General features: G+C 38.8%; 1 protein-coding gene across 1 annotated transcript; it reads left to right on the top strand.

The window, feature by feature from the left end:
• The first annotated feature begins 778 nt into the window (after positions 1-778).
• On the top strand, positions 779-12,501 carry LOC135076774 (glutathione S-transferase 1-1-like). The gene is made up of 5 exons (XM_063971203.1): positions 779-886; positions 1,127-1,274; positions 2,051-2,248; positions 3,109-3,314; positions 12,313-12,501. The coding sequence occupies exons 2-5, from the start codon at positions 1,134-1,136 to the stop codon at positions 12,422-12,424; spliced, it is 657 nt and encodes a 218-aa protein (XP_063827273.1). The 5' UTR covers positions 779-886; positions 1,127-1,133; the 3' UTR covers positions 12,425-12,501.
• Positions 12,502-12,515: the final 14 nt, after the last annotated feature.

Below are 12,515 nucleotides of genomic sequence, written 5' to 3'. Positions count from 1 at the left end.
TGTTAGATTTTTTTTTTTTACTTTTTAACAACGTCCCGTACCAGGTGGGGTGTGTGACACCCACACGCACTTTAAAGGCATCTAACTGAGTTGGTAATCACCGCTGGACTGATTTTGCAACGCTGATCGAAGCAGCAGTGTCATAATTCCAGCTACTGAGAAGTTCAAATTCAGCACTTGCAAATTTTTAAAATTGTGGCTATTTTTAAAGGACTGGGGTGTGTCACACCCCACCTCGTACAGCGAGGGTTAATTCGGATCTAAACACTATTTGTAATTGGGACATAAGTTATCTTTAAACGAAATACTATTTTGCTTTGATTAGATAACATTGATTAACCTTATCTTATCGAAGTCCACGACATGGTACTAATTTAACCAGGGGTCAACTTGATAAAACAATTTCCTTTTAAACTATTTGTCCCTTTCACTCTTACTAGTAACCAAGGTTTAAATTAGTGTGACAAATAGACACAAACAATCGAAATTGATGTCCTCAGTAGATCCTGTATTTTGTGTCATCATGCTGATAAATTAATATCGTTTTGGTTCTGTGTAAATGTAAATCATCGTGACTTGACAAAAACTAATACAGTAGTTTCCCTTTTTTATATGTGACTCAACACATGATATCACCGTATACCTACACAATGACTGGCAGAAATTGCAAAAACGTAATTTTTACGGTTTCTTTTGGTGATTATTGCCATCAGAAGTTTGCTGGCCATACATAAATGCCCTGTTTGAACGATCCTACTGCATCTGGTTCAATAATATTGTCGTGGCATCAACACCGTTCAAGGTCGCCTGCTTTTTGTACAGATAAACACTTATCTGTTTTTAGTCTTACTGTGGAGTTCTGAAGCGGTACACGCGAGTTTGAAAGGTACGTTGAAGTTTTTGCCGGCCGGCTTTTTTTCTCTACCCATTGCATTATAAAGAAGTGAAGGGTCGTTTCATTCGTTTCTAAATCCGCCTCTTCAGTAAACCAAAGTAAAATATCTAGACGCGTCCCTATTTGACCAAAATAAGCTTTGCTTCAAATCTAAAACACAATAAAACCTGCAAAACTGTGCCCTTTACCTAAGAAAATATTGTTTTTAAAAGACTATTTCCTATCCCACAGAGCTATAATGTCGATCGACCTCTACTACACGGCCGGGTCAGCGCCCTGTCGCCTGGTGTTACTGGTGGCTGCCGCATTAAACCTCGAACTCAATCTTAAACCTCTAGACTTAAGGGCCGGAGAACAGCTCACACCAGAATTCTTACAGGTTAGTTAGTACATTACCTTCTACTTCGGAATAAGGGGCGTAAATTACTTTCAGGTAAAGGAGACTTCACCAGATCGTCGGTCTACCTAGTAGGAGGCCTGCCCACGCTACGTCTTACAGTCCGTGACCGCCAATCCGCCAGCCCTACTAGGTGGACCGACGATCTGGTGAAGGTCGCGGGAACTGAAACGAACGAGCGATAGGAGACTGTTAAAAAAATGGTCGTAGATAGCTTTAAAGGAGAACTGCAATGGATCCTAAAATAATGACAGTAGGGTAGGGGTTTTCTCGATGTCCACCAGTGGTGGACAAATAGTGGGGGACATCGGGAATAAACGATCCGCCACTGTGCATGTGATTGTGATGTACTTACTACCCTACCATTTACCAACTGTCAAACCACACATGTAATGAAAATTAATGATTTGATTTGATATGATTTGACATTAAATGCTCGGAGGGCATTTTCTCCTAACTTTTTTTACAGAATTGTCCCCGACTCATAAATGTTGTTACCGTCATGAGACTACTGAACATAGATCTCCCTCAATGATTACCATGTTGATCTATTGGTAGCGGTCTGCGTCCAGCACCTTCCTGCTACCTTTATGATGTCGTCGGTCCACCTTGTTGGGGGACGTCCCATGCTGCGTTTTCCGGTACGCGGCCTCCACTCCAGAACCTTGCTGCCCCATCGGCTGTCAGTTTAGCGTACTATGTGCCCTGCCCATTGCCACATTATGTAATTACTAACCACCATAATATTATGTCCCCAGCTGAACCCACAACATACAGTCCCCACGATCGTAGACGACGGCTTTTCGCTATGGGAATCGCGCGCCATCAGCCGATACCTGGTCAACAAGTACGGAGGGGCAGCCCTGTACCCTGAGGATCCGAAGGCCAGGGCTTTGGTGGACCAGAGACTGGACTTCGACTTGGGTACACTGTACCCCAGATTTGCGACGTACTTTGTAAGTTTTTTTTACAATAGGTAAATGTGTTTTTGCCTTCGCTAAGTTATAGCTCATTTTGAATATTTACTAGCATAGGTGTAATTAGACAACCAATAGTATTTTTCTTCTAAACGGTCTTCTATCTATACTTAATATTGTAAATGCGAAAGTAACTCTGTCTGTCTATCTGTCTCGCTTTCACGCCTAAACCACTGAACCGATTTTGATGAAATTTGGCATAGAGATAGTTTGAATCCCGGGAAAAGACATAGGATAGTTTTTATCCCGGTTTTTGAAACAGGGACGCGCGCGATAAAGTTGTTCTGTGACAGATAAATTTACACGCGGGCGAATAAGCGGGCGGAAAGCTAGTTTATTTATATAACACTTTTATTGCACACAAAAAAAGAACTACGAAAGGCGAACTTAATGTCATACGGCATTCTCTACCAGTCAACATTTCGGCCTAACAGAAAAGAGTAGCCGTCTTAGCAGACAGGGCAAATATGCGCCCTGTCTGTTAAGGCTATGTCGGGGAGCACTGGACTTCTAGGCTGCTACCGCTGATGATAATGATGAAGAATATTACTTAGGCAATTATTTTTTTTCTTTATTGGTAACTATATTTTTTACTAGCTGACCCGGAGAACTCTGTTCCGCCTTAACGGCAATAAATAAGCCATCGCAATTTTTCCTTATTTGCTCACCTTTTAGACCTACCCTGGACTACGACAAACATTTTAAAACCAAAATCAGCTCAGTCGGCCCAGCCGTTCTCGAGTTTTAATCAGACTAACGAACAGCAATTCATTTTTATTTATATAGATAGATTGTACTGTTATGTTACATAAATGGTATATTTTGTGAATTGTCCATAGTATCCCCAAGTCTTCGGCGGTGCTCCTGCTGATGAAGCCTTGTTGAAGAAGCTGGAAGAAGCTCTCAAGTTCTTGGACACCTTCTTCGAAGGTCAGAAGTATGCTGCGGGCTCAGAACTGACCTTGGCTGACCTGTCGCTCGTGGCTACTGTGTCTACTATTGACGCTGCTGGCATATCCATCGAATCCTACCAGAATGTCAACAAGTGAGTGATCAAACTTTGTACTTTTAGCATTGGTGATCTGCGATTTTGCGACTGTCGATGCAGCATCACGATTTCCACTTTATACAGGGTGGAAACGATAAGTGATCTCACTACATTATTTCTAAATTATACAAGATATCAAAAAAACTAGTTACTGATCCTGAAAGTGCTTCATGCGCTCTATCAAACGGTACCAATAATAGGTTACAGAATAAACTGGATCTATTCGATAATTCAATGATTCCGGCTTCGGCGATTACGATAGCCGATGCTAAAAAAAACATACGGGTCGAATTGAGAACCTCCTCCTTTTTTTGAAGTCGGTTGAAAAGTAGGAGCAACTGTTAAGGCATGTATCTGTTACTGTAAAAGCTCGAACTACGGTTAATCTTAAGATTTAAGTGTAAGTCTTAGGATTTACCGATATGAGTTGGTAAATGTAAGTATTTCTGAAAATACGACGATTTTTTCGAGCTTTTACCATTCGAATTCAGTATATGTTAGGTTTTACCTCTGTCAGCTGGTAGATGTTGGTTTTAGGAATAAAACAATGAGTAATTCTTAATTACTTACTTTCATCAACTATTAGACAAAACAGGTACATAGTATTATAAAGGTATCATATGATAGTAATAAAAAGTACAAACTAATACCAACTTATTTGCAATCATTTCTTTTTTTTCTTGTGTTTTGGTGTTCACATTTTTACTGTTTCCTTTTTTTATTCCTTCTGACTCATTACCAACGATTTTGTTTACGTAAAAGTTTACAGAACTTTTAATTAGTAAGATTTTAATCTTAATTCGTCCATGGCATGGACGAAATGTGAAATGGAAAAAATCGGAATTATAATAATAACCCAGCATTGATAGTAGCGCATACCTGTAAATATCATATCTAGCCTATCTAGGACACTGAAATTTTGTATTGCATGCATCCTACTAATCATAGAGTTAACTCTATGCTACTAATATTATAAACGCGAAAGTTTGTGTGGATGTTTGTTACTCTTTCAAGCAAAAACTAATGAACTGATTTTGATGAAACTTTACAGTATTATTGTTTGTAACCCAGAATAACATATAGGCTATAATTTATGGTGACAAATTAAATTTCACGCGGGTGAAGCCGCGGGCAAAAGCTAGTATTTTATATGACATGATCTTACGTTGCTAAAGAAAAAACAAGGCAGTGACATCATTGTTTGTTTAATTGTATTAAAATGAAAAGTGATGCCGTGGTCTTTCTTTTTAGTTCTTAAATTGTTCGTACATTTAAACAATACAAAAAGGCTGCGCTCGTGTAATGCCAGGCCTGGCTCACTCCGCGCGGTACATCCGATAATTACCTACAGCGAAGCGCCCCGCCGGCGGGTATTATATCAGTCGAGTGTCACGCGCGCGCCCGTCAGGACGCTGGCGTGCGTTGTAGTACCTAATTCTATGATCGAAGTATTAATACAAAATGGACATAAAGAGAAAGAAATATTATTGTGCGGCGTTCGGGTGTTTAAATTCGAAAAGAAATCTACTTTTTTCACTTCCCAAAGATGCTGAAAGGTATGTTGGCCATGTAGGTAATCAATAATTCTTAGGATAGTATAGGAATCTAACCTACCATGACTACTGCTCAGAATGCGTTCGTTCGTTTCAGCAAATTAATGACGTCCACTGCTGGACAAAGGCCTCTCCCAAGGTTTTCCATAATGAATGCGTACTTACCTACATACGTATCTCATTACAAATAAGTATATTAATTATTTTTTTACTAGACACTACTAGACAGCAACCCTAACAGCGTAAGAAGAGTTCAGAGGCACGCGATAGAAAGAGACAAAACTTGTAGGTGAATAAAATTGTAGGTACGTAGTGCTGTGCGAGCTGAATTCCACTGTATCGCGTCGTAGCAAGACTCGCATTTATTTAAATCGTCTTGCGGAGTAATCCTTCTGTACCTGTACTATTACTTATTCTGTGGTAATGCGTAGATAAAACCGATTGTTACCTGTCAAAAATGCTTGTTTTGTTTTTCAACATTTACCGTGCCATTAATGTAAATCCTAAGATTTACCAACGAAATGGTGGTAAGAGTTCGAATCGCAAACCTTTTGGGACATTTACCATTAGGAATTGGTAGATCTTAGGTTTTACTGGAATATCTTAGGATTTACTGCAATTCGAGCTTTTACAGTAACATATCAACATTGTGAGGCTACAAACTCGCGGTGCATCAAACGAGCAAACTCGTATGCAGCCTCGCAATGTCGATGTTACACGTGTTTTTTTTCTAGTGGTTTAATATTCAAGCGTTGTTTTGTTCATTCTAAAAACCTCAAAATACAGTAGGTACATCATTAATAGCGACGTTTTACCTGAAAATAAAACGTTTATTAAACATACTTACCTTATTCGAAGCCTTTATAATGAGAGAGTAGTGTCTGTCTTTTCCTGTTTGAGTACTAGTTTTGACGTATAATCTGCCCACGTGACTTCCGCTCCGGTCCCCCACCGCCTAAGCACGCCTCAATTAACGACACTAGCGCCACCAACGGTAGCTCGAAACTAGGTTTCGATATTCTCGCCATTGTGTTTTATGACACCAGGTAGATTTAAAAAGTAGGCTTCGAATAAGGTAAGTATGTTTAATAAACGTTTTATTTTCAGGTAAAACGTCGCTATTAAACAGTACTGTACCGTTATTCGAAGCCTTTATAATGAGAGACGTGTCTATTATCTCCTGGTGGCGCTGTGTAATCGCCAATGTGATCAATTGAAGAATAAGACATTGATCAGTGAGAAATGTTATGAATTAGTTAGAACTTTAGCTTATCTGTCTACTGAGTGGTAATGTACTGTGTGTAGGTACATTATAATATTTTACAGAACGCAACCTGCATCTGCATCTCCGTAAATTCACGTCTAATGCATCGTTTATTAACAACTATGTAATAATGAACTATCGGTTACTTTACGTCATGTAAAAGGCGCAAAAGCTACGTCCACCCTCACTCACAGTATCAGACCGTTGGATGAATTTAATAAGCTTCGGTAGGAGTGAATAATTATTAGGTATGGATAAGAATATTCACTGGTACAGTTAAGGTCGCTTGCCGATAGCGGGCGTTTGATGATCTCCAACATTTCCCACATTTAGGTATCAGCTCGGATTTTAATATTTATAAACCTTTACAGGACCGTAGCCTAGGTGGACGGTGCGTAATGAATAGGTGACAATAGCTAGCCGGCTATGTATAGCTACGATACTTTTGTATTGCCTGAGTATTCCGCGTTATCGCTGTTCGCTAGGGATAGCGAAGTTTGAGTCGGAATTGATAAAATTTATAATAATACAGACTTTCCTAGTACAAACTTAGTAAACTTTGCGGTTTACAAACGTCGGTGATGTGGTAAGACTGTGCGACCATTATCTTTAGGGCTAACAGTGATAACTTGTCAGCTAGATCAGATTATTGACGGTTAGTCAACCAGCTTAATTCAGAGCAATCTTAATGTGTAATTATGTATTATTGTAATTACAATTATAATAATAATGTTATAGGGCTGAACAAGAGTTTGTTTGCATCAACACAAAAACTATCTTTGTGTTGGAGTCCTTTAACCACGAATTCTATTAAATCATAATAACATCATTCTACCACCAATAGTAGCGGAGCATCAATAAGAATGTTGCGAAAGCGGGAAAAGTTATGCAAACGAAGTCGCAAGCACAGCTAGAATTAAATGATAGTTTCGTAGCCGATCTAAACCTTATCAGGTTTCATCAAGGCCCTTAGGGTGGGCATCGGATTTAATTTCGAATGATTTATTTTCATCACCCTGAATGCCGTTGGACGATCGCTCATTTGCACGATGTAATAATATTTATGTAAAAATATTTATGTAATGATGTTTGTGTAACACTAAGTTTTATATCATCGCCAATGTCACTCATGATTCATTGAAGTGTACATACCTAAGTTGCCAGTAGGTAGGTAAGTACTAATTTTTGTGACAATAGTCAGCAGAGACAAATTACTTTATTGACCTAGCGAGTCGGGTAGGTATTAGAATATTTCACGAGGCTGTTGTACTTAAAACAAGTTAACTCGTAAACAGTTGTGTGTGCCACAACATTTTGCTTGTGACTACCTTCGTTACAGTATAATAATTGATGGATTTAAATCACATCAAATACGAATTTTGTAAATTGTACTATGTAGGTAGGCGAAGGACTTTCGGCCCCAAGCAAAGAGCTTAAGAGTGCGGCACATTATCCAAAATTAATTCCAACCATGTTTATGTACTTCTGTGTGACCCTAAGGTCACAGTGATAATTGGAAAAATCAGAGTTAAATTACTTTCTTGGACTGAAGGTTTTGATTTATTCCCTTTAACTCCTCGTAAAAGTCGTTCATATTCATACGACAATTTTTATTGAACCACAGAGGTGCACAAAAGGTCGAATTAACAATATGACATGGTGTCATAAATGACATTAATAATAAATTATATTTATTTACTTAAATTAAGTAGACAAGACGTAGTCATTGACACTATAATAGACTGAAGACTTGTGTGACTTTTGGTATGCAATCTTTTCTCCAACGAATGTAATGGCTTGTATAAATGAGAAAATAACAAATTGTAGTATGTAAACCTACGCGGTTTAATATATATTTAGTAAGTACGGTTTACTAAAGTCACTGTTTTCGTTGTACAGTGAAATTCAATTGCGAAATGCGTTACCATGCAGCGTGCCCAATTTGTTTTAAGCTCAGATTATAAGCTTTATACTTTTGGTTATTGTGGATCATAAGTATTTGGTATTGGGTGCCATGAGCGCCTCAAGTTGGCGGTTAAAATGCTCTTTGCCTCACGCAAATCATGAATTGTAGTGTTATAACATGAGAAGAGCCAATGCTTTAGGATTTGTAACGTTACGTGACTCGATCTGTATGTTTTTGGTAACCGAGACTCGGTTAGGCCATTTTGTATTTATGGAGTTCACCTTTTACTGTTACTAGTTTGTAAGACTGTTATTATTTTGTTTATTTATTTTATATAGGTAAGGACCGACTTCATTGTGTTTATTATCCAGACTTGTGTGCTTTTATTACAATAGGGGCATGGGTTATATCTGACCCCGAAGCAAGGATGGGTCCTGAGTTACCCCAGAATGAAGTCGTCCAATAGGTAAGGGCGCGAATGTCGCGACTCTTTCTGTGCGAATCAATTGCCGTCAGAACATTTGCATGAGTCTGTCGGTGTACTATAGGTATGTATAGCAGACAAATACTTATTTTAGTATTCAGTACTTTGTGGTACCCGCCAAGCGTCTATGAATGTATACCTTATTTAAAAGACTATCAGGTCAATAGTTGTAACTTTACTATGCAGAGGCTGCATAAAGGCTTAAGTTTATTTAATTTCTCCAGGCGTTAACTGTTCGGTACCAAAAATTCAGGACGCATAGCTGCGGCCCCGATTAATTAACATCCTTCAAGATTCTGAAGGTTTAGGGCGATGCCCTTGTATCATCTCGGCAGTAATGAAATAAGCCAAACTGACACGAATCGAGTAATTTTTGCGTAATCTCATGATCTCTGTCTCCACCTTTTACCCATGGCAGGTCTTAAATAGCTTACTTTTGTCATGAAATAAAGCATTTTAATTAGGGTTCCATAAACCTTGAAAATTATGAGGATTTGGGGCGATGCCCTTATGTCCTCCCGGCAACATTACTTTAATTTTGCCGTGCAAAATAGAATTTCAGACCATTTTATAGTTATGCGGATTTAGGGCGAAGCCCTCATGTCTACTCGGCAACTTTACTTATTTTCGTTTGCCGTGGAATAAGGCGTTTGGGTTCTATAACTCTTCAAAAATTATGAGGATTTAGGACGATGCCCTCATGTCTTTGAACCGCAAATACAAACGAGCGAGGTTGCTTGGCTCGAAATGTAATGATTTGAGTCCGATTCTCCTTGGGTAATCTCCTATCCCAGAGGGATGAGGGATAACATGAGAGTTTAGAGCGATGCCCTAAGATCTCTCGACGTAAATAAAAATGAGCGAGGTTGCTCGGCTCGAAATGTAGTGATTTGAGTCCGGTTCTCTTTGGGTAATCTCCTATCCCAGTGGGATGAGGGATAACATGAGGGTTTAGAGCGATGCCCTAAGACCTCTCAACGTACATAAAAATGAGCGAGGTTGCTCGGCTCGAAATGTAATGATTTGAGTCCGATTCTCTTTGGGTAATCTCCTATCCCAGTGAGATGAAGGATAACAAGAGGGTTTGGACCAATGCCTTACTAAGACCTCTCGGCGTAAATAAAAATGAGCGGCGTTGCCTGGCTCAATATGAGACTCCTTGAGTGTTTGAGTTTTCTCCTATCCCGGTGGGATGAGGGAGAAAGGATTCTGGCTCCTGGTTTTTTTTTTTCCTGTTTGCTCCAAGAGAACTTACCCTCGCTACAGGATTATGCTGCTGCGTTTTGGTTACACTGCCATCTAGCTTGCCGAGTAGCCAGTTTGAGTTTTCCACTGTAGGTATTTAGCATAAGGCGAAATCTCAGATCGATCTGCGGAGCAGAGTTGCGATCGTATTGCTGCCGAAAAATTTTCTAGACGCCGCTAGCATCAAATAAACTGCGTATCAGGCTGAATAGACGATGTTCATCCTTCACCGTTTATTACACAGACTCACTGTTTATCTACACAGTAACAGCATAGAGTTTTCCTGAAATCATAGTTTAAGAAAACCACAAAGGTATTATTATACCTACGTACCGTATCCTAATAGGACAAACTGCACACTTCACTCTTGGGTTATAAGCCATGCGTTAGACTTCCATAATGGCGGTAGAATAGGTACGTCGGTACGCTACCCTACCTAGTGGAAGTTTTCATACTTTCCCCGGATGCATATTGATAAAGGTAGTTTACCGTTTATTTATTTTGTTGATTTATAAATCAACACAATCCGTCCGATGGAATTCGTATGTCTGAAATGGTATTGGTAAGTTGGTACTTACAGCTTATTGTAGCAAGCAATCACATCTTGCGACTATCACATTACACCACACCATCCTTTGATTTGACCTCTACGCCAACTCTTGCTCCTCTTCTGCACGTGGACATAATATTTCCTCTTTCCTTTTGAAAATAAAGACATCTAACGGAAAACCCTTAGGAACAAACACAGCTAAAAAGGAGTGTTATACCGTTAGGAATGAACATTGCTAAAAAGGAATATTAGTTTTAAAACACATCTAACGAAAACCGTTAGGCACAAACATTGCTAAAAAGGAATGTTAGTTTTAAAACACATCTAACGGAACACGCCGTCAGGTACGAACATTGCTAAGAAGAAAAGTTAGCTTAAAAACATATCTAACGAAAAACCGTTAGAAACAAACATTGCTAAAAAGTAATGTTACTTTTAAAACACGTCTAACGGAATACCGTTAGGTACAAGTATTACTAGAGATTCTTCTCTAAAGATAATTATTTAAAATTACACTGAGTTAGATTGAATGCAATCTACCCCCGAACGGTAACACCGTTGTAAAAATAAATTACACTGCGAAATAAGTAATCACAGTAATTTTTATAAGTTTTCAGCCAGTACATAATAATTTAGAAGTACTTACATTATGATGGTAATATTTTACCTGAATCACGTCACGACTAGTACCTGTGAGGTGGGTCGCGAACTAGCGGAGCTAATTCTACGACCGTCTCGAACGGGAACTAAAACACCAATGGCGAGAATATCGAAACCTAGTTTCGAGCTACCGTTGGTGGCGCTAGTGTCGTTAATTGAGGCGTGCTTAGGCGGTGGGGGACCGGAGCGGAAGTCACGTGGGCAGATTATACGTCAAAACTAGTACTCAAACAGGAAAAGACAGACACTACTCTCTCATTATAAAGGCTTCGAATAACGGTACAGTACTGTTTAATAAGGATTAGATCATTTGAAATTCCGACGAGTATAGTCACGTATAGCAGAATAGCCCTTCTGACCCACCGCACTACCAAACCACACTACCAGTAGTGTCGTGGGGAATATTTTTTCCCTTCTGCACTACCAAGCCAGTAGTGTCGTGGGTAACATACATCTTCATTCCCATCGACACTACTACCATAACTAAATGTAAAATTTGTAAAATTTTGGATTGTTTTGTAATAAATTATGTTTATATGCAACCCTAACCTCTGTGCAAATTTGCAGTTTGACGGAATTCACTGAAAATAAAATATTAGCTAAAAGGGCTTATATAACTTTGCGTGAAAGAAAGGAGGGTTATGATTTTGACAGGCTATGTATGTATGTATGTATGTTCATCTGTTCCCTCGTAACTTCTAAACTACTTATCAGAATTCGACAAATGACATATCATTAGAAGCGTCTTAATTGTCCGCTGGTTATAGGCTATATGGGGTTTCACAAAATCTAATGTGGCGCCCTCTAGCGGACAAACCATACAGAGTAAAAAAATAAAGTTAAGATAAATATGCCATGTTTGGTATCATTTGAAAGTGCTTTACTAGTACATTTACCGTAACATGTACATAAGCCCTTTTAGGTATAATTAATTTTCAGTAAAATCCGTCAAACTGCAAAATTGCACAGAGGTTAGGGATGCATATAAACATATTTATTACAAAACAATCCAAAATTTTACAAATTTTACATTTAGTTATGATAGTAGTGTCGATGGGAATGAAGATGTAAGGCCCTTAAAAATTACCCACGACACTACTGGCTTGGTAGTGTAGAAGGGAAAAAATATTCCCCACGACACTACTGGTAGTGTGGTTTGGTAGTGCGGTGGGTCAGAAGGGCAGAATAGTCAAAACCACAGTCAAAGCAAATAAGCACCTTCTATGTGAATCTTTAAATACTGAAGAATAGGCGCTTCAGTAGTCAAATCTAGAAACCTTGTGTATTAAGAAATACTGACTACATTAGTTCTAAAACGTTATTTATTTTACAGATGGTTCGAGTTGGTCAAATCCACCGCGCCTAAATACGACGAAGCGAACGGCCAAGGCGTAGAAATGTTTAGAGCCTTCGTGGCACAACTCAAAGCCAAGACGGAGCTGTAATCGTGAGACTTAGTGCATAGTTTTATATTAAGTAGATTGATACATAAGTGGATAATAAAGTGAAATTTTAAGTAAAATGGTATATGATTTT

This window comes from Ostrinia nubilalis, chromosome 12, assembly GCF_963855985.1.
Source record: "Ostrinia nubilalis chromosome 12, ilOstNubi1.1, whole genome shotgun sequence".
Taxonomy (NCBI): domain Eukaryota; kingdom Metazoa; phylum Arthropoda; class Insecta; order Lepidoptera; family Crambidae; genus Ostrinia; species Ostrinia nubilalis.
This window is presented reverse-complemented; position numbering and strand designations above follow the sequence as displayed.

What these genes read in the sequence shown, in the direction of transcription:
- LOC135076774 (XM_063971203.1), top strand. Translation starts at nt 1,134, where the DNA reads ATGTCGATCGACCTCTACTACACGGCCGGGTCAGCGCCCTGTCGCCTG. An exon ending in TCACACCAGAATTCTTACAG is followed by an intron (nt 1,275 to 2,050) that starts GTTAGTTAGTAC and finishes TTATGTCCCCAG; the next exon opens with CTGAACCCACAACATACAGT. An exon ending in CCAGATTTGCGACGTACTTT is followed by an intron (nt 2,249 to 3,108) that starts GTAAGTTTTTTT and finishes AATTGTCCATAG; the next exon opens with TATCCCCAAGTCTTCGGCGG.